Source organism: Misgurnus anguillicaudatus, chromosome 6 (assembly GCF_027580225.2).
Source record: "Misgurnus anguillicaudatus chromosome 6, ASM2758022v2, whole genome shotgun sequence".
Taxonomy (NCBI): domain Eukaryota; kingdom Metazoa; phylum Chordata; class Actinopteri; order Cypriniformes; family Cobitidae; genus Misgurnus; species Misgurnus anguillicaudatus.
This window is the reverse complement of record NC_073342.2, coordinates 27792321-27814847: the sequence shown is the minus strand read 5'-3', so window position 1 is coordinate 27814847 and position 22527 is coordinate 27792321. Positions and strand designations below refer to the sequence as shown.

Here is a 22527-nt window from a genome sequence, read left to right as displayed (position 1 = left end):
CAAAGTTAATTTTTTGTTGGCTAATGGCTAATATAAAAAGTTAAACGTTTCGATGGCTAATGGCTAAAATAAAAAAGTTAAATGTTTCGATGGCTAATAGCTAATATAAAAATGCAACATTTTGTTGGCTAATAGCTAATTTAAAAAGTTAAATTTTTTTGATGGCTAATAGCTTATATAAAAAATTTACCGTTTTGTTGGGTAATAGCTAATATAAAAAAAAATTATATTTCGATGGCTAATGGCTAATATAAAAAGTGAAATGTTTCGTTGGCTAATAGCTAATTTAAAAAGTTAAACGTTTCGATGGCTAATGGCTAAAATAAAAAAGTTAAATGTTTCGATGGCTAATAGCTAATATAAAATGCAACGTTTTGTTGGCTAATAGCTAATATAAAAATGCAACGTTTTGTTGGCTAATAGCTAATATAAAAAATTAAATATTTCGATGGCTAATGGTTAATATAAAAAGAGAAAGTTTCGTTGGCTAATAGCTAATTTAAAAAGTGAAACATTTTGACGGCTAATAGCTAATATAAAAAGTGAAACGTTTCGTTGGCTAATAGCTAATATAAAAAGTAAAACGTTTGGATGGCTAATATAAAAATTGAAACATTTCGTTGGTAATCGTTTATAATAATAAGTGAAACGTTTCGACAGCTAATACCTAACATAAAAAGTAAAATGTTTTGTTGGCTAATAGCTAATATAAAAAAGTGAAACGTTTTGTTGGCTAATCGTTTATAATAATAAGTGAAACGTTTCGACGGCTAATAGCTAACATAAAAAGTGAAATGTTTTGTTTGCTAATAGCTAAAAATAAAAAAGTGAAACATTTTAATAGCTAATATAACTAATATAAAAAGTTAAATGTTTTGTCGGCTATAGCTATAAAAAGTGAAACGTTTTGATAGCTAATATAAGAAGTGAAATGTTTTGATGTTGTCATGTTAAAAGGTATTAACAGTGTTTGATTGTGTAAACACTCAAAGTGTGGCGTTGTACTTAAAAGCAACCACAACTGTACAATGCCTCAATTACAGAATGTTTAAAAATAAGCAAAAACCAACAAAAAGTAAGCAGAACACCTCAAAATCTGGCATAAAATAAAATGAATGATATTTATATCTAAATAATCCCAACTACTTGTTCTTTTATTTGTACAAGTCTGTATGTTGAGTTCTGTCAGTCTGTAAAAAGATAAACAATCAACAATGCCAACCAGAATGCACAACTTAACCTGCTTGTCTTTTATTTACTCAATAGTAGCTGATGGTATAAAACTGGGTTAGTGGACTGTTTGCATAGTTGTAGTTTAAAATAGACCAAATGTTCTTGAGATTAGTTGAACATTAATAGTAGGTCAATCTAGGGTGAGATATCTCTGTCTACAATGCCGTACACCATGCAGGAAATTACTACAAAGGCCGTCTGTTCACATGTCAACCATCCCAAATAAAGATCATATACTTTTATTGATCTGCGTGACATAAAAAACTACAGACTGAAACAAATAAGAACAAATATTATCAGATAAGGGCGCAATGTCTCCCCTTATAAAAGAGCAATTTAGGTCTTAAAATCTAGTTCACATCCCAAATGTGCACTAAAATATTTGAAATGCAACAAAAAGATTGTTTCAAGGACTTCTCAAACATACAATTTTTGTTAATTTACATAAAGGTGGAGTGTAATGGTACAGTACGACAGTTTGTAGCTTTTACATTTTCAAAATACACTGCAAAAAATGACTTTCTTAGTATTGTTGTCTTGTTTTCATTACAAAAATCTAAAAAAAAATCTTAAATCAAGATGTATTTTCCTGATGAGCAAAATGACCCCAAAAAATAAGTCTAGTTTTTAGACCAAAATACACAATTCAAGTGAACCTGTAATTAAACCAAGCAAAAAATCTGTCAATGGGGTAAAACAAAACTTTTTGGGCAGATTTTTTGCTTGTTTTAAGCACAAATTCACCCAAACTGCACATCTTTTGTCCAAAAACTAGACTTTTTTCTCATTTTGCTCATCAAGAAAATACGTCTTGATTTAAGAATTTTTAGATATTTGTAATGAAAAAAAGCCATTTTTGCAGTGATTAGTCAAAAAAAAAATTTGTATACAGCTAAATGATTTACAGGTCTAACATAATAAATCTGGAAATAATTCCCAATTGTAATGAGTATAGATAAATATTCAGCAAAGTAAATCTAACAAGACTGAAACATCCACAAGTAGTAGTTATTGTCATATATGAAGGTTTTCATAAATTAACAATTTGAAAGTGAATGAAACAGCTGATCGACAAAGAAATATTCTTATATATTCTGTGTTGATGATGTCACATTTTGAAATGTCATGAGACTTGTAACTCTATACTGTTAATAGCAGTAGTATCTAAAGTCGAAGCTCAAACGCATGCCAGTTTAACTTGAGAATCTCAAATAGTAGAAACATAATGTGTATAATAGTTGAATCTCACGAAATCTTTCAGGAAATTGGGCAAGCGCTCTTATACGTTACAAAACAGCCGAAATGCGTTTGTCTTTGCGAAACTCACCCGTATGTCATCTTTGCTTATAATGCTCAGGTCTACTCTGTAACGTTTAGCTCTTGCACCGTACTCGATTTACATTTATTATAATGCTGATTTTACAATCATAAAAAGAAAATCAGCATCTAACAGCAGTGAAAACTAACATACTCCAACTGAAATAACACAGAAAGCAACTTGGATAAGAGTCTGGATAATGTGGTCAGAGCTGGAGTGTTGGTGTATTGGTGGCAGCAAGGTCAGTAAAGGTCACTGAGTCCAGCGGTCTTGCGTGCTTTCTGCATGAGCGCTCGCAGCTGGAACTGTTTTCGAGACAGCAGACGCACGTGCTGAGGACAAAATACAAGTTGAAGAGGGACATCAAACATAAGGATACTACTGATAGGGAGGCATTTTTGTGCAACGTATGGTGCAGATGAATGGGACAAAAGTTAACTCTCACTACTACTGTATTTTTTATAAAACGCAGTTGCACACTGGTTATTCGCATGCTAAAATCCACAATACAACCCATCACCAAAATGAAGTTGTGTAAAAAATGACTTTCAAGAAAAATTTTACTTAATATTTTTGTCTTGTTTTCAGTAAAAATAGAAAAAAAATTCTAAATTAAGATGCTTTTTCTTCATGAGCAAAACGACCCAAGAAAACAAGTCCAGTTTCCAGACCAAAAATCAAATCTAAGTGACTTTGTGCATAAAACAAGCAACAACAAATATGCCAATGGGGTAAGCAAAAAAATCTTGAGCATTTTTCTTCAACACTAAATTCAAGAATTTTTTTTTACCCAATTGGCAGATTTTTTTGCTAAACTAAAACTAAACTTATTTTCTTGGGTCGTTTTGCTTATCAAGAAAATAAATCTTAATTTAAGAATTTTTAGATATTTTTACTGAAAACAATACAAAAATTCTAAGCAAAATTTGTCTTGAAAGTCATTTTTTGCAGTGTTTTTATGTAATGAAAGTGTTTAAGCTGTGTGCATCCCTCTTAGTGCACTTACCTAGTATGGACAACAATATAAAGCAAAGCAATTATTTGAACTAGAAAGCTAAATATCAGGTGGTTATTCAAATACTTGTTCAAATTACCAAAATGTATAGCACTAACTAAAAACATGCTTGCATCTGTTGAAAATCTTGTTCCTACACTGCAACAAATGATTTTCAAGAAAAAAAATCTTAGTATTTTTGTCTTGTTTTTAGTAAAAAGCAAAAAAATCTGCCAATGGGGTAAGTAAAAAAATCTTGAAAATTTTTCTTAAACACTAAATTCAAGAAAAATTCGAGAAAAATTTGCTTACCCCTTTGGCAGATTTTTTTTGGCTTGTTTTATGCAAAATATCACTTAAATTTGATATTTTTGGTCTAAAAACTAAACTTATTTTCTTGGGTCGTTTTGCTCATCAAGAAAAAGCATCTTAATTTAAGATTTTTTTAGAAAGTTTTACTAAAAACAAGACAAAAATACTAAGAAATGTTTTTTATAAAATAATCCTTTGCAGTGTAATTTATGGATTTGTGATGCTTAAAGGGATAGTTCGGCCAAAAATATTATTAAACCCACGATGTCCATCGTTTTTCAGACAAACACATTTTCGGATATTTTAGAAAATGTTTTAGATCTTTCAGTTAATTAAATGTGAAGTTACGGGGTCCATGACCTTCAAGTCCAAAAAAAGTGCGTCCCTCCTTCACAAAATAAATCCAAACGGCTCCAGGATGATAAACAAAGGTCTTCTGAGGGTAATCCGCGCGGTGCTGTTGTAGAAATATTCATATTTACAACCCCAAAACAGAAAAAGTTGGGACACAGTAGAAATTGTGAGTAAAAAAGGAATGGAATAATTTACAAATCTCATAAGCTTATATTTTATTCACAGTAGAATATAGATAACATATCAAATGTTGAAAGTAAGATATTTTGAAATGTCATGCCAAATATTGGCACATTTTGTATCTCATGAGAGCTACACATTCCAAAAAAAGTTGGAACAGGTAGCAATAAGAGGCCAGAAACTTTTCATGTACATATAAGGAACAGTTGAAAGACCAATTTGCAACTTATTAGGTCAATTGACAACATGATTGGGTATAAAAAGAGCCTCTCAGAGTGGCAGTGTCTCTCAGAGGTCAAGATGGGCAGAGAATCACCAATTCCCCCAATGCTGCAGCGAAAAATAGTTTTCTGAGTTTCTCAGAGACAATTGCAATGAGATTGAAGTTATCATCATCTACAGTGCATAATATCATTCACAGATTCAGAGAATCTGGAACAATCTCTGTGCGTAAGGGTCAAGACCGGAAAACCATACCGGATGCCCGTGATCTTCAGGCTCCTAGACGGCACTGCATCACATACAGGAATGCTACTGTAATGGAAATCATAACATGGGCTCTGGAATACTTCCAGAAAACATTGTCAGTGAACACAATCCACTGTGTCATTCGCTGTTGCCAGCTAAAACTCTGTAGGTCAAAAAAGAAGCCATATCTAAATATGATCCAGAAGCACAAGTGTTTTCTCTGGGCAAGGCTCATTTAAAATGGACTTTGGTAAAGTGGAAAACTGTTCTCTGGTCCAACGAATCAAAATTTGAAGTTCTTTTTAGAAAACTGGGACGCCATTTCATCCGGACTAAAGAGGACAAGGACAACCCAAGTTGTTATTAGCGCTCTTTTCAGAAGCCTGCATCTCTGATGGTTTGGGGTTGCATGAGTGCGTTTGGCATGGGCAGCTTACAGATCTGGAAAGGCACCATCAATGCTGAAAGGTTTATCCAAGTTCTAGATACATATGATCCCATTCAGACGTCGTCTCTTTCAGGGAAGACCTTGCATTTTCCAACATAACAATGCCAGACCACATACTGCATCAATTACAACATCAAGACTGCCTAGAAGAAGGATCCAGGTAATGAAATGGCCAGCCTGCAGTCCAGATCTTTCACCCATAGAAAACATTTGGTGCATCACAAAGAGGAAGATGCGACAAAGAAGACCTAAGACCGTTGAGCAACTAGAAGCCTGTTTTATACAAGATTGGGACAACATTCCTATTTCTAAACATTGGTCCTCCTCCAGCTGTTCCTTATATATACATTTAACTTTTCTGGCCTCTTATTGCTACCTGTCCCAACTTTTTTTGGAATGTGTAGCTCTCATGAAATCCAAAATGAGCCAATATTTGACATGACATTTCAAAATATCTTACTTTCAACATTTGATATGTTATCTATATTCTACTGTGAATAAAATATAAGTTTATGAGATTTGTAAATGATTCCATTCCTTTTTTACTCACAATTTCTACTGTGTCCCAACTTTTTCTGTTTTGGGGTTGTAAAACTTTATAAACTAAAATAACTAAAAGAGCGCCGCCATCTTGAGCACTATTCGGACGGGAGTAGTTTTCCAAACGACGTTTGAGTTTCAACGTTTACCCCAGGACGTCTGTGATTTTATGTACCGATTCGGACGGGATTAAAATGATGCAGGCTATTCCAGAGATGGGAGTGTCTGTTTCATGCATTTGGGCGTTGCATAAGATCACGTGCTCTGGATACGGGTGTTTGTAATGTTTAATATTTTGCTTTAAATGTAAAATTATGACAGAACATGTAATTTATTACTTTAATTTTTACAAATCAAAATAAAATATACAAATCCTACTAAAGTAACGTTAGCCTACATGTTTTATATAACTGTCTGCTTATAATCAACACAAAAGAAATGAAGAAATAATGATTAATAAATATTTATTATCTTTATCAATTAACATTACCATTCCGGAGTTGAACAACTTTGAACGGAGTTTCTTATAATGTTAATGATTTTACAGTGGCCAGTCTTAACAGTGTATGATATTCAGCTCGTCTTGATTTAATTACTTTATTTTGCCGAATGCGAAAAAACATTCATATCTGAATGAATGGGACTCAGCAAATACAATATACGCGCATTAGTAAGACCTTACGGCAGATCACGTTGGCCAAAACACGAAATGAACCGCGTTTTCAAAAGATATTGCGGGCAAACACAGACATTTGCATTCGGACGGGATTAAATTTCTCAGAGGACCTCTGAGTTCGGCGAAAAACAGTAGGTAAATTGCTCTGGAATTCTTACGGAGGTCGTCAGAGAAAAACACAGACATGGCCGATTCGGACGGGATTAAAAACACAGATGACCTCTGAGAAGCACGATTTTCTCAGAGGTCCTCCTGTAAAACTAATCCCGTCCGAATAGGGCTTTAGACTCCTCTGTATTCAGGACAGAGTATTAGCGTAGTGTACGCACTTTTCTTAGTGATGTATGACAAATTCAGAGGGCAGGGGAACACAGCAGCAGCAGAGTAGCCTCCGTGGGCTGCGTAAGCACTCATCCTGAATGCGGACGCGACTAATGGCAGCGCTACCGGAAGGTAGTTATTTTAGTTCAGTGTTTCCCATACATTGATTTATTTGTGGTGGCCCACCACAGAATCATCACTGGCCCCCACAAATAGAATTTTCATGATTCCCATTTACATTTTTATTTCACTATTTAAAACAGCTTAATTCGGCTTAAAACATAATTTGATATATAATACAGATCAAATACAGATACAGATCAAAGAGTAGAAGTGAAACATATTTCAGGTGCCAACACTAGATCAAACGCAAACACAACATGATGACGTCACATATATGCTAATTAGCGGGTGACGTCATCACCACCACAGTCTCTCAAAATCCTGTGGGAAACACAAGTTTTAGGATATTTCTACAACAACACCGCGTGGATTACCCTCAGAAGACCTTTATATATCATCCTGGAGCCGTTTGGATTTATTTTGTGAAGGATGGACGCACTTTTTTGGACTTGAAGGTCGTGGACCCCGTAACTTCTAGGGGTGGCACGGTTCACAAAACCCTCGGTTCGGTTCGTATCACGGTTCTATGGTCACGGTTCTCGGTTCAGTACGGTTCTTGTTGTTATTTTTTTTAACACTCCAGAAATGTATTATCTTATTAATGTATTAATTATCCATAATTTAGGATACAGTATTAAAAAAGTTATATCATGTAATCATGCACAAACTGAATTTGACTTTAAGCACATTATTGGGACCATCTCTGAGGAAAGCCAGGTGAGATTTTGATACAGCAAGAGGGAAGACATTGATGATTTCAACATGCTTTTCATTTATTTGGCAAAAAAGAGAATGTGTATTGCCATCTACATGAACTTATGTGCCTTTTTAGCACACAAAGATAACTTGCATTTATCAAAATGCCAACTTCAGTGTAGCTCTAAGATTTATTACTGAGAGGCTGCTTAAATACTGCAGAGAGTATATGTGGATGAGAGAGAAACATAACGTTTACACCTGTTATATTTAAATAGGTCTCTTTTGTCCACTTTTGACTACTTCTGTCCTGATTACTTTAAGGGGCAGTTTATGAAATAAGATCGCGCAACTTTCACACGCTAGCAAAATGAAACTACACGGAAATCAGCCGCTTTCGTTTTATCAATGAAAGGCTAAAAATAGCGCTGAATACGAAAAGACGTAAAACAGTGTTCATTACCTCAGATTAGATAAATGGTCGGAGAGAAGGCTGTCGCGTGTGGCTGTATCTATTGTTTTATTTCCGCTGTCATCACAGGTAACATGAAATAAAAAAAATTTCCACACACCAAACTTATAGGACACTGGGGCATCCTCCAACTCCGGGCAGACCTCCATTTCTCTCCCTCTTGCCATTTCTACACGTAACATGACCGGCAGCACTCACTCTCCACAACAGTCACCTCTTCTTTCGCGCTATTGGCGAAAGGGAAACACGCTATCTGGGGTCACATACAGGGCATGAGGCTACATTGAGCATGCCATGAACCGTTGAACCGTACGGCACACACGCGCTCCGAACCGAGACAAGCGAACCGAACGGTTCGGATTTTTTTCATGAACCGTGCCACCCCTAGTAACTTCACATTTAATTAACTGAAAGATTTTCTAAAATATCCGAAAATGTGTTTGTCTGAAAAACGTTGGACATATGGAACTCGGACAGCTTGGGGGTGAGTAAATCATGGGTTTAATATCATTTTTGGCCGAACTATCCCTTTAAAGGACCTATAAAGTGAAAGACGGAGTCATGGATGTGTGAAATCCAAAACAAACCTTGAGAAAGACCTCCAGGTCGATGACTCCTCTCCGCAAGGCTTCCCCAAGGTAAAAGATAGTGTCTTCTATGGCGTTCTCCTCCGCGTAGAGATTCAGGATCTGTTTGTAGAGCGGAGCCGTCGGTATGATGACATCATCGATGTCATTGTTTTCCGATTGGTTCTCCATTTTCTCCAAAGCTTCACTGAGTTCTTCATCCTTTTTCTTGAGGAGCTCGATGTTTCGGTCTACCTCAGCCTGAAAACATCGAAACAAAAACATATCCTTTAGCTTGAATTTTTCTCTTACATATTGATGTTGTTAGTAGAGAATTATAATAGATGAAAATGAACACCTTCGTCATTGCAAATGTACTTACCACTTCCTGGTCCAGACGGGACACCATGTCCTCCAGCTTCTGGTGTCCTTTCTTCAGGTCTTCCTCAGTCCTCTTGAGAGCATCCAGCTCGGCCTGCGCTCTGTCCATCTCTTCTTTCATTCTCCAGCGTAGTTTATCACTCACAGCTGAGATAAGTGAAGCTCTGATGGTGTCCTCACCAATGGTACCATCGCGACTCGGGCCTTGAGGAAGATAAAAGACATTAGTGATGGAGGTTTTGCGAAAGACACAGATTTGTTTAACAGTAATGTTTGGTTAATTTAATAAGTTTGAAAGCCGTTTCACGAACCAAACCCAAAATCTGTTTAAAAACCCTGGTGCAAGGTTCGATAATCCAAATTTTGGTTTATATTTGAAAAGAGCACACCGCAAAAATCCATATGTTTGTGTATTTGTCATGTTTCTCTAGTACTTACTATTACTAGTAATTACTATTTATTAGTTTTACACTATGGGAAGGTTTTCTGGACAGGTAGGGCTGTGCGATAAATCGCATGCGATCCCACGCGCATCACATCAGTAACCGGCATTACTGACGAGTTGCGCGTGACAAACGCATGCAATTTATAGTGCAGCCCTATGGACAGGGTATAATTAAAAACACAATGCACATATCAGTGGCATTGTAAAAACCCCTTTAATTTCCTAATACACTGCAAAAAATAATTTTCAAGAAAAAAAATTCTTAGTATTTTTGTCTTGTTTTCAGTAAAAATATCTAAAAATTCTTAAATGAAGATATGTCTTCTTGATGAGCAAAACAACCAAAGAAAATAAGAAAAAAATATAAAATTTAAGTGATTTTGTGCAAAAAAATCTGCCAATGGGGTAAGCAAAAAATCTTGAACATTTTTCTTAAACACTAAATTCAAGAACAATTCAAGAAAAATTTGCTTACCCCATTGGCAGATTTTTTCGCTTGTTCTATGCACAAAATCACTTAAATTTGATATTTTTGGTCTAAAAACTAGACTTATTTTCTTTGGTCGTTTTGCACATCAAGAATTTCTTAATTTAAGAATTTTTAGATATTTTTACTGAAAACAAGACAAAAATACTAAGAGATTTTTTCTTGAAAATCATTTTTTGCAGTGTAGTGTTTTTGTCTTGTTTTTTTAGTAAAAATATCTAAAAATTTGATGAGAAAAATATAACATTTAAGTTTACATTTAAACAAGCAAAAATATCTACCAATGAGGTGAGACATTTTTTCTTGAATTAAGTGAACTTATTTCAAGATTTTTTTCTCACCCCATTTGCAGATTTTTTGCTCGTTTTAAGCACAAATTCACTCAAACTGTATATTTTTTGTCTAAAAACTAGACTTATTTTCTTAGGTCATATTGCTAATAAAGAAAAAGCATCTTAATTTAATAATTTTAAGATATTTGTACTGAAAACAAGACAAAAAAACTAAGTAAGAGTGTCATATTTTGCAGTATATGAGTGTCTTTGCATTGACTTTTTACTTACGAAAATAATAAAATTAGTTTCTGGTGTTTACACTGCATTACGCTGCATTACACCAAACGTGAAGCATCTCGTTTCTTGTTCTAGATTACTAACTTCGTGTCACTTTCCTTGAGTTGAATAATTTTAACTTGCGCAGAAGACGCGTTTGAAGCGAATAGTGCGTGTTTGCAGCAATTTCACCGCCCATTTCATGTTATTCGCATTTCACCGCGCAAATTCGTGTATATTCGGTTCTTTGCATCGACTTTGCAATATACTCGCGAAATTGTTAAATTCGCGTTTGGTGTGTTCGCCCTATTAGGGTTAGGTTTGCATGTGCATTTGTAAATGTCCTTAATAGCTAAATTAATAAAAATAAATAAATGAATAAATAAATACTGACACTGCTCACCGGCTTTTCTGTCTCATTACTGCAAACACACGTGCATGCTCTTTGTATGGAGTAAGCTAAAACCTTTTTTTTTCATGAAACATGGCAACGTGATACTGGACTTTAAAACAGTCAATGAAATACAGGTGTGCGTTCCCTAATAAATAATTGCACACCTTAAATTAAATTGCACACCCCAAACAAGCAGAATTAAGCATTTAACAGCCCGATCGTATAAGTAATAATAAAAGTTAATAATAACCTTAATAATAATGTAATAAAAGGTGACCTACGATTATATCTCTATTTTATATGTTTTATTTCTATTTTACATGTAGTTGTATCTCTGCTGTACTGTGCTGAGACACTAAATTGAATGTCATGGTTCAAAGCAGCCTGACACTGTAAGACTGTGCAATGATATCTTTACACTCCTGTACATCTAAATATAAGCACTCCAGGCTCTGTCAAAGTGGATCACGCCCTTTGACCTTTCCCAGAACAGAGTCCAGTTACAAGGCCAACCTTTCCCGGCGCTCCAGAGAGGTCACTGTACACTCGCCACCAATCCAGAGAGAAGACCAGAGGTCAGGGTCAAGTATTATATAATATTATAAAGCTGACATTGATATGCTCACATCATATCATGCGATTGTTAAAGCACAACATGACATGTAGCCTCATGTCAGACATTTATTTTCAGATTTTAAAGTATGCAATAAACTTGCAGCCAAGTACAAAGTCTTGCATGAATAGACTCCAAAAAAACCTGACAAATCATGTTAATCAAATAAAGTTAATCTGAAACAAAGTCCCTTCAGGGAAGTTTGCAATGCCTCCAGGCAGCTATTTCAGTCTTACAAGACCAAGTCCTATCAACTTGAATGGGAGAAGAGCGATATCTCTAAAATCCCCCTATAAAACAACTTGACATTTGAACCTAACATCAACTGTACCATAACTTTTGCTTAAATTGCGCATATTTGTGCAAAAGTAGGTGAGTACCTGACCTCATCAGTCTTTAACGATTTCTGATTGGTTGTTTTTACTGAAAGGCGGGACTTTTGTCACTAGAGCAGCTATGTTGAGCAATGCGCCCTTATTCATAGTAATAAAACGTCTGCATGTTTTTAACACCTATAATCTTTATCTGAAATGAAAGATTGCCTATATATACAAACTAAAAACTGAGGTCCATGTTAACTTACCCACAGCATTAGTAGGAGTCTGGGAAGTGTAATGTGCTGGACCGCCTGCGGCAGGATAAGCGTTCCCTCCTGGATAAGAATATCCCGGATAACCACTAAAGGAGACAGAAATCATTAAATGCATTCTTATCACACAACCTTTTAATGCAGTTAAAGCATCATAAATTCATTAAAAAAACAACATATTTTATAATGGTTCAGAGAGTGTGTGGATTTGTTGGATGTGATTTTTGTCAGACAAAAGTAAGGATTACCATGGGTTGGGACCGGGACCGTAGGAAGATACTGCTGGCATTCCTGGCATATAGGACTCTGTGAAGCGGAAGACAAACAATTTTAAAAGCCCTGCTGCTGCTGGGAGACATCTGCTGTTTAAAACAGATACTGACTGAAATTTGTTTAGTTCATATATGCACAATATAGGCCAAAATAAATATACTGTATACATGTATATGGTCTATTAAGGTTTGTCACAATAACACAATTTTATTATTTAATATTAGTAAAACTTCTACACATCAATTTCAATATCACAGAAAAACGAATGCGCCATTGAACACGCTCTTTTATTTATGTTTTTATTATTACGATGAAAATTACTTTATGAAATAAAATGCAATGAAATGCGTGATATCACTGGCATGAAGCTTTCTAGTATTGCTTGATGAATAATAATAATAAAAGTATTAAGCTGTCAGTAAAACAAAAAACACATTAAGAAAGTATTTAAGTACTTAAATTTTAGATGTTTACTAAGATCCTTCTATTATCTATTGAAGCCTATAATAACTTTTAACTCATTCCCTGCCAGCCATTTTTTTGTGATTTTCACTAAAGTTTCACAAAATGCCTTCTTTAAAAATTTTCTTCTAAAACTATATAAACATACAAATATATGAAATGAAAGAACAGATCCTCTGCTTTCAAACAAACAAAACGGGGGAAAATAACTTTTCATCATATCTATATTTTTTTTCTGCATAAAACTCTTAAATATGGGTATTTAAAAAAAAGGGTAAAAAGCTGAAATAATTGCTAATAATTTTTGTGAAGGAATTTTGTTAGAGATAAGATTCGGAACGATTATCAAAACATACACAGAGTCTAAAATTAGTAAATAACGTTTTGCTTCAGTTTTTTATAAATTAGGTAAGTATGCCATCTAGTGGATAACAGTATTATGTGTGAATCGCGGTACTGCTCATGAACACTTTTTTTATGTTGCAAATGTTTTCTCTTAATTGAAGAGATAACTCGTCAATGGCGGGGAAAGAGTTAAGGGGATACTTCACCGATTTAGCATTCGGCTTTGTGTCTGTAGAAACCCGGCAGTGTTGCTGAGTGACCATGTTTCCCTCCCTCATTTCCCCCTGAGAGGAGAGATATCTGCATTTTGGTTCTGCAAAAAAGTCCTCCGATGATGTAATATGACGATTTTTGCATCATCGGAGGACTTTTTTGCAGAACCAAAATGCAGATATCTCTCCTCTCAGGGGGAAATGATGGAGGGAAACATGGTCATTCAGTAATACTGCCGGGTTTCTACAGATACAAAGCTGAATGCTAAATCGGTGAAGTATCCCTTTAATTGGGAGGTGGCTGTCCCTAACCCATAAACTTCACATCATGAAAGTTATTTTGTATAATTTTTGCATTTTATTTCATTTTGGTATTGAAAAAAAATCTTTTAGATTTTTAAGTTCAACTTTTTTTTATTTTATAATTTCTTTGTAGGTCATGAAACTTTACGTAGAAAAAAGTGTCCCGCATTTTCACGACACTACCGAAACAATGCTAATCTTTGCTGATCGGTGGGCTGGATGATATGGCCATTGACGGTATACTTCAAAATTTAGTTTGGTGTGATATAACTCTGATAACGTTATGAATGTTTAAAAAGCCTCGGAATTAACGGCAAAGAATGCCCACAAAGAATAAATTGATCATGTGGTGACAATAATATGAATTGTCGCAAGGTACATATGAGCACAGACATTACTTGTTTGAGTGCGGCTCATGGTTCCTTAGCTACGAAAGACGCCACAGGAGCGCGCTTTGGAAGGAAGAAGCGCCTTGACCCGGGATTAACACACGTTTTTAGATGTGACATGTGAACGGGCCGCTTTTATGTATATTAAAACAGTGGTTCTCACAGTGGCCCCAGGGGGGCCGCGAGATGGTGCCAGGGGGAGCCCAGTTTTATGACATTTTATAAAATAAATTATTTTATCAAGAATTCTGTGTTCAATTAAACCTAAAAAATAAGACTAATAACCAACAGCACTACTTCGTATCATTTAATATGTTTTGTTTAATCAAAAGTTGAGTTTTAAAAACAGTTTCTTGTCATAAAGTTTCTTTGGGGGGGCCGCAAAGGAATGTGTCATACAAAAGGGGGGCCGCACGCTGAAAAAGTTTGAGAACCACTGTATTAAAATATGTGTTATTCCGCAAAATATACTAATATTGAATTATTGTAAACATGGATCTTTTTGACAGCGTCGTCGTGTGTTCGTGAAAAACATAAACACAAAGGAAAATATTTTCAGTTTTTTTAACACATCTTTGTCGAATAAACATCATCTATGCCTCGCCTAAGTGTTTATACTTTGGCTCATATGTTTGCGGAGACATTTTGCCAAATGCCAATAATTTTCAATTCATGTATACAAATATATATGTTACTGGCCTTACAAATACATGGCTGATCTGGAGAAGATTAAAATCTTTACTTACGGTTGGGAGGTCCAGCTGCCTGGAAGGCTTGATAAGGAGGTTGTGTTGTGGGTCTGGAGAACACAGGTGGCTCTTCGCCAAACACAACAATCATCACCTGGATGAGCCCATACAGATCTGACTGAGGCTGATGAATGATGAGAAAAAAACAAAGATTATTATTTCTTTAATGACCAAATGTTCAAAACTAAACGTACTTTATAATGTGAACATGTAGGTGGTTTTCGTCCCTTGCTAAGCTGTTCTGTTATGTGGTGACTTGTTGGGTAGTGAGGTGATAAGGTCTTACATGTTTCCACTCATGCAAATAGGGAAGGTAGATCTTGCCATTGGCGTCAATGTGTTTGCCAGTCTTGATCATCATCGCACTGGTGGGCTTCACGAAACAAATAGGGGGATTGTAGGGATACGTGTCCAGCAGCCAGAGGCACACAGGAATATTGTACACATTCCCTCTATAAAGAGGCAGAAAAAAATTAGGACATGACATAAAGTTTAGCGTTTTCATCTTGGATTAAAAACAGTGTTGTTAAATGTCTAACTCACCTCTATAACTAACTGGTACAGTCCCTGTAAGACTCATGAGGTCTCTTGAAGAGCCGTCATTAAATACTGTGAATGAAAAAGTGTTTAAAAAAGCATGAAATATATGCTTTGAATAACGCCTGGCAGCTATGATATTTGCTTTAAAAAAAAATGTGATTTATGGGAAAGATCTAAAATTACCATAAGCATCCATCACAGGTTTGAGGTCTTTGTACTGAGAGATTACATTCGTAATCTCACGGACAGTAAGATCTCTGTATTTGTATTGCTGAAATATAAACAACAAAACATAAATGAAAACAATCCCAACAAAGTGAAAACTGATAATGAAAGTGAAACCATTAAAGTAATATCAAGTAAGCAAGCATTAAATAATGCAATAATTATTCATTAAAAAAATTACTATAAAACGTTACATTACTATAAGTAGGCACTTAATCTAGTTACCCATATGGGAAAAATTAATTTATCCGGCCAAATATATGTTTTAAATATAAGCTAAATACATTTAATAGAAAATACAGTTTAATCAAATATATTTTTGCATTTGAAAATATAATTAGTTTTAACCTTTACATATTAATTTATATTTCAAAGGGCAACAAATACATTTCCAATTTTACAACCCATATGGCAAAAGAAAAAAATCCTGGCCAAAATATAAAAGTTTGTATAAAATAAATAAAGTACAATTCTAAAATGTATCAGTTTGTATAAAAGATAAAATATATATAATTATATTTTTGCAGTTTAAAATTATATTTTAACCCTTTTATGTCTACAAGTTTTTCTTCCAATGTGACGTGAATAGACATGCTTTAAAATCTATTTTTTTATATATAAAAATGGCCAAAAACATATTGGTGAAGAATATATTTGTGCAAGCATATTTCAGCTTTATTTAAAAAAAATATTATAGACGTATGGGTAAAGATACAGATAAATTTAGACATAAAATAACCAGACTAATAAAGCTAAACGATAAAATAACATGATTAATATCAAATTTTCCTCATAATATTCTGTCATAAGTAACAATTCAAAGCTGACCAATTTAGAAGACCAAAAGACATGACACAAACCTTCAACATCTTTTTAAGACCTCCTTCGTTGACGACAGCCATGTTTGAGCACAAAAATAAAACACCTGAGAAATAAATTAATAGATGTGTGATATAAAATGTCTGTGTGTCTCAGCTCAGGCCTGCTGCCCGGCCAAACACTTCCTAAATCTCCCAACAATCCTTTTAAACGTCTCTTTAATACAGAAACAAATTGTTATTGACTGGTTAACATATGGTTATAGTTAGTTAACTAAATGTAATTAATGTAAATACTCCTAGTTTTCATATCGAGGAAGATAAACACGACGAACGGTATGAACGTCACTACTGTAAGATAGTTTCACTTCCGGTGGGAGTGTTTTCCGTTTTTCAAAATAAAGGTCTTTCGGAGCGATATGTATCAGACATACACGGACATAAAATGTAAATTGCCCTTTTTTATAAATTACAAACATAAAATAAATATTTGTATAACCTGTCACAATCATTCGCTTACATAAACAAACTAAATGTACAAATTATATATGTAGTGTATATATGAAAGTGAATGTGATAAATAACTAAATCCCACTTTGACTTTTTTATTTTGTGGGTACAATGAATAAACATTCAACATTGCGGGTAAAAACTGCATGAACCACATTACAATATCTACATTAAAAACAGCAACCATGCTTAAACAAATCATTACATTTACATACAAATTGGAGAATTTACATGTATTTTAAATTTCTAATTCTTTTTATTTTATTTATTTTTATATAATTTTTAATGTATTTATTTATTTCAACTTTCATTAATTTTCTTTAATTTATCATTCATTCATTTTCTAACTTATCCATTTTACATTTTGTACATTTTCATATCACTGTCTACATTAACAAAAACTTTTTTCAAATTATTTTAACAGCTTGTTTCATTGAGTTCATTGAACAGATGATCTTCTGTATCCAGCTTTACATGCGAGAGTTCCTCCACTGAGTACATTGGTGGGTGAACTGAGCCTGCTGTAAAAACAACAGCAATGTCATTAAACCTAAATAAATACCCATTCAAGCATTTTAAAGTCACTATAACATTAAAATAAAATAAAAATAGTTTTCATCCATTGGCAATGCAAAATGATTTCTGGTTAACCAAAGCTTAAAACATTCAGATATTCTTTTGTTTTATGAAATTATTTGTGTTTTCTTCAGCAACCTTTGTACATTGTTATCATATCTCAAATCTGTTTCCCTGAATGCAGAAGAACAGATAGAGACATTGTTAAATTGCTTAATACGGATGTGAAATGTTTGTGATGGATCAATGAACAAGTAAAGGATACTCACAGTATTCTGGTCGCATGCACAGAGGAGGGACTTCACCAAACACAGCCATAATAACCTGAATCAAACTGTGCAGATCACACTGTGTCTGTGTTAAAAAAAAACACAACTATCAGAAAGAGAGAATGAAAACATTTACATTTATGCATCTGGCAAGGGTTTTTATCCAAAAAGCACTTTACTGTGCATCACAAGCTATACATTTTTATCAGTATGTGTGTTCCATGGGTTTGAACCCATTACCTTTTGTGCTGCTAACGCAACGCTCTACCACTGAGCCTTACAGAAACATTTCGGCCCAAATCCAGAAACTAAATGTAAGCATTAAAGGTGCAGTGTGTAGATTTTAGTGGCAACTAGAGGTGAGATTGTGAATTGCAACCAACTACTCAGTCCACAGTTCACCCTTCCCTTTCGAAATGCATAGAGAAGCTACGGTAGCCGCCACAGGACAAACATGTCATCGTCTAGTGCTGCGTTCACACCAGTCGCGGTAGAGGCGTCAAGCACGAGTGATTTCAATGCTAAGTCAATGTGAAGACACGTTGACGCGCGTATGGAGGTCTCGCGGGGCGAATGAGGTGTTTTGCCCGGTGCGAATTGAATGTTGCCGCAGCAAACACGCAAGTTAAAAAAGGTGAACTTTGGCGGAAAAACGCGCCACGTTAACTAATCAGGAGCTTGCTCTAGTAGTGACGTAATTACAGGAAGTGCGCAGAGTCACAGAAGCCGCTCCCATGATGCGAATTTCCGCGTGAATGTCTCGATGACTACAATTTCACGCATGGTTTTGATGTAAGACAGCGTAATGACGAAATGCTTTGTAGAGCAGTTTGTCCATTTAGGGCTACTATAGAAACATGGTGGCCAGAAATGCTGACTTTCATGTAAGGGGACCCACGGTGTATGTTCCAAACAGCTCATTCCAAGGTAATAAAAACAATACAGTTCATTATGTAAGGTCTTTATACACCACTGATAATATAGTTATGTATATTATATTGCATTTCTGTCAAGAGATCTTGGTAAAAGTTACACAATGCACCTTTAAACTAGCCAAAGTGTTGGATTGGTTAACCTTAATTTGTATTCTTGGTGATTTAAAATGATCACTTGTCACATTTGCCGAAAAGAGCCAAACTAATTAGTTTGAGGCAATATCGGGTCATCTTACATGTCTCCACTCATCCAGGTAAGGCAACATGATCTCTCCATTGCTGTTGACATGCCTACTGGACACAATCATCATTTCATGGGTGGGTTTCACATAGCAGATGGGAGCAGTTCTTGGATAACTTTGCTTTAGCCACAAACAAACAGGAATGTTGTATGGTTTCCCTGTAGAACAACGTTTTGTTGTTCAGTGACTTGAAGATGATTTTGCTATCAATTATCTTTATGGCTGGAACTTGAACCTGTAACTTGCCTTTATATACCACCATGATGGTTCCCATCAAACAGATTAAGTTCTTCACTGTGCCATCATTAAAAACTGTAAGAAAATTTACAAGACTCATTTACCAGAAAGTCAAACTGAAGAAATCATGTATCTATCTGTAAAATGTTCATATCAAAATGTATTAGGTATAATGTGAATTTTATCGGAGAAAGTTTTACGAAACAGTTTTATGTAATAATAAGTACAGCACCATACTAAGAGTTAATAGTAAAAATGTACAGGATATCATAAGCATAAGTTACAATAATCAGCAAATAACAACAATACAATTACAGTAGTTTACTATAAACATTGCGCCGAATCCTGTCTTTTTTATTCAGTTAAGTTCTTAAAGGAAAACACCACCGTTTTACAATATTTTACCATGTTCTTACCTCAACTTAGACGAATTAATACATACCTATCTTTTTTCAATGCATGCACTGCATCTTTGCACAGTGTGTCGTGAATGTGTTAGCATTTAGCCTAGCCCCATTCATTTCTTAGGATCCAAACAGAGATGAATTTAGAAGCCACCAAACACTTCCATGTTTTCCTATTTAAAGACTGTTACATGAGTAGTTACACACTAAGTATTGTGGCACAAAATACGAGTAAGTATGGTGGCTTCCTGTTTGGATCCTAAGGAATGAATGGGGCTAGGCTAAATGCTAACACAGTTAAAATAGTTGAACTTGAGCTTATTTAGATGAAGTAATGTAAAAAACATGTTTTCATGACATTGATCAATTTTTTTACAGTAGAATAAACTTAAAAAAAATATGGGATCTGTTGGATCTGGTTCTTATTAAACAAAATACTTGATTAATAAGTATGCAAGTTATAAATGTTGCATCGTGTACTGTAGCCTACATATCCTCTTAGACACAGTTTAGATTTGTTTAGTTATCAAAACTAATAAAAGAGGTCTTTGTTGAAAAGCAAAAATATGTGAGCATTTTAAGAAGCATAACAAGCACATATATGTTATAAGCAAACCTTTATCCAAATGCCTACCAAATCTGTCTGTCACAGCCTCGAGGTGTCTGTGCTGAGACAAAACCGTAGAGATTTCTGATAAGACCTCTGTCCTGTGATCATATGTCTTACAACACATCAACATACATGTCTTTAATACATATTCACATTTCATTTAAATTATAGAAAAGAAGCTCAATTGTGGAAGAGATGGTAAAAATAGAAATGTACCTTAGGTAGAATTCTCCTAAGATCCCAAGTAGTTGTAACTGTCATGACTTTAAATCAAATCCACCCAGGAAACTGTTAGCAGCGCTTACAGTACAGTACGGAGTACTTGGAACACAGGAAACTTAAAAAACTTTTATTGCCGAGCAGCCAATAGCAAAACAGTGATAGAAAGATTTGCTATTAAGCCATAAACTAAAGGTTATTCAGACTTGCAAATGAACAAGACATAAACATTGGTGTGTCTAAAGCCGAAGGTATACTATGGACGTCTGCGTCTTTGTGCCGTCTGCATGACGTCATTCAGTCTGTATATCAGCAGTGGACCATTTGTAAACCAGTAAAATGTTAAGGGTACAAAACATTTAGGTTAAAAAAATATCTTTCCTGCCTTAAATTTTTTTGTTTAATCAACTCAGATTTGGGTGATTCTCATGAAACCATTGAAACACCACGGCACTAATGATTTTAGCTTTAAAATGTGTAATATAGTAACATTAAAAAGCATCAGAATTAACACAATACTGTGTTCTACCTTGCACAATGTGTGATTTCAACATAAGAATTTATAATTGGAAATTTAATCTCATTTTCTGCTGAAATTCTCATTACCGCAATGTGTCTGGCTGTGTTTGAACATGCGTTATGTTGTAATTTAATCAAATTAACACAAAAATAAAAAAATAAATGGATGTTTTGCTAGACTACTTTAGATGACAGAAAAAATATTTACTGAATATTCATGTATAATAATAATGAAGAAAAATTAGGAAAATGATGTGTCCATGCCTGATGTTCTCATCCTCCGCAACACTTTTTGAGAACAGTTTAAGCACACAAACAGAATTTTAATAAAGTTTGATTTTGAGTGACCAAGCACATGGACCAGTTACTTCAAGATGGCTACCAGGTAAGATCATTTTTTTACAGTTAATTTGAAATATTGTCTTGTCAGAATGCTTACACGACATTTTGATTATCATTACCGAAACAGATGCTTATTAAATGTTAATTTAATTAATAGAAGCATAATACTTTGATTTTAAATGCATGTGCAGAATCTCCAAATTATGTTCTTTCAGGTTTGTCATGTCATTTTGAAAATATGTCAGTGTTGATGTTTTCTGACTGTTGCGGTAATGAGATTTTTTAGGACAAATTTTTTAAATTATGTTACAAAAAGTGTTAAATGATAAGTAAAAGTTTTTAAATTAATGTTCCCATTTACTCCAGACTTTGTTTTTCAATGTCTGGTGGGAAAAAAAGTAAATTTAAGCAATTTTTACATTTTCATGCTTGCCATTTTTTTCAAAACCAAGTTTTCGTGAGAATCACCCATTTACAAGTCATGTCAACTTATATTATTTATCTTGATAAGAGATGAGTTGCTACAACTTATAAAATGAAGTTTACCTATTTGAACTGTCGTAAAACCCAGAGAAGTTAAATTTACTTAAAACATTGGAGAAAAGTTGTTGCCCTAAAATAATTAGGTTATGTGAACTAAAACAAGAGTGCGTTTAACTTAAAATTTCAAGTAAATCCAAAATTATTGAGCAAAACAACATTATAAATATAATAGCTTAAATCTCCATAGAGCGGTTTCCCGGACAAAGATTAGACTAGTCCTAGACTAAAATAAATGTAAGAGCTGTTCAAACTGAAAACAAATTGCACTGACATATCTTAAAACACAATATCAGTGCCCTTTATTTTGCCTCAAAATGCACACAAGTAATGTTTTAGTAAGGCATGTTTGTTCAAACTAGTTATATTTCCTAATTAAACTAAGGTCTAGTCCTGGCTTAAACTAATCCCCATCCGGGGAAACCACCCCTAAGACAATTTAATAACAAATATTTAAAGTTCTTATCAGTTTTTTTGTAATGAAAATTTTAAGTTCATTTCACTTGAATGTTTTAATGAATTGAATATGCCTAAAAGTTAAATGAACTAAGATTTTTTTGAAGTATAGGTCCAAAACTCAAAATATTAAGTGATGTTTATGTCATTGTTTAAGTAAAGACAATATCTGGGTTATGTGTACAGAGCAA

General features: G+C 34.4%; 2 protein-coding genes across 3 annotated transcripts; both read right to left on the bottom strand.

Annotated features, from left to right (window-relative positions):
- Nucleotides 1-1369: 1369 nt before the first annotated feature.
- Nucleotides 1370-16863, bottom strand: LOC141364341 (tumor susceptibility gene 101 protein-like). Its single transcript, XM_073868884.1, has 10 exons — nt 16520-16863; nt 15618-15705; nt 15438-15503; nt 15181-15344; nt 14892-15018; nt 12410-12467; nt 12156-12250; nt 9084-9286; nt 8723-8962; nt 1370-2883 (listed from the first exon to the last, which is right to left on the bottom strand). The coding sequence occupies exons 1-10, from the start codon at nt 16559-16561 to the stop codon at nt 2794-2796; spliced, it is 1173 nt and encodes a 390-aa protein (XP_073724985.1). The 5' UTR covers nt 16562-16863; the 3' UTR covers nt 1370-2793.
- Nucleotides 16864-17070: 207 nt separating this feature from the next.
- On the bottom strand, nt 17071-20727 carry LOC129434005 (tumor susceptibility gene 101 protein). Of its 2 annotated transcripts, none has more exons than XM_073868885.1 (6): nt 20477-20727; nt 20285-20372; nt 19256-19321; nt 19004-19167; nt 17833-17917; nt 17071-17508 (listed from the first exon to the last, which is right to left on the bottom strand). In XM_073868885.1, exons 1-6 carry the CDS (start codon nt 20519-20521, stop codon nt 17405-17407), a joined length of 552 nt encoding a protein of 183 aa, XP_073724986.1. In that variant the 5' UTR covers nt 20522-20727; the 3' UTR covers nt 17071-17404. The 2 variants fall into 2 exon arrangements, with proteins under 2 accessions (XP_073724986.1, XP_073724987.1); XM_073868886.1 differs by having other exon boundaries at nt 20285-20318.
- Between the last annotated feature and the right edge of the window lie 1800 nt (nt 20728-22527).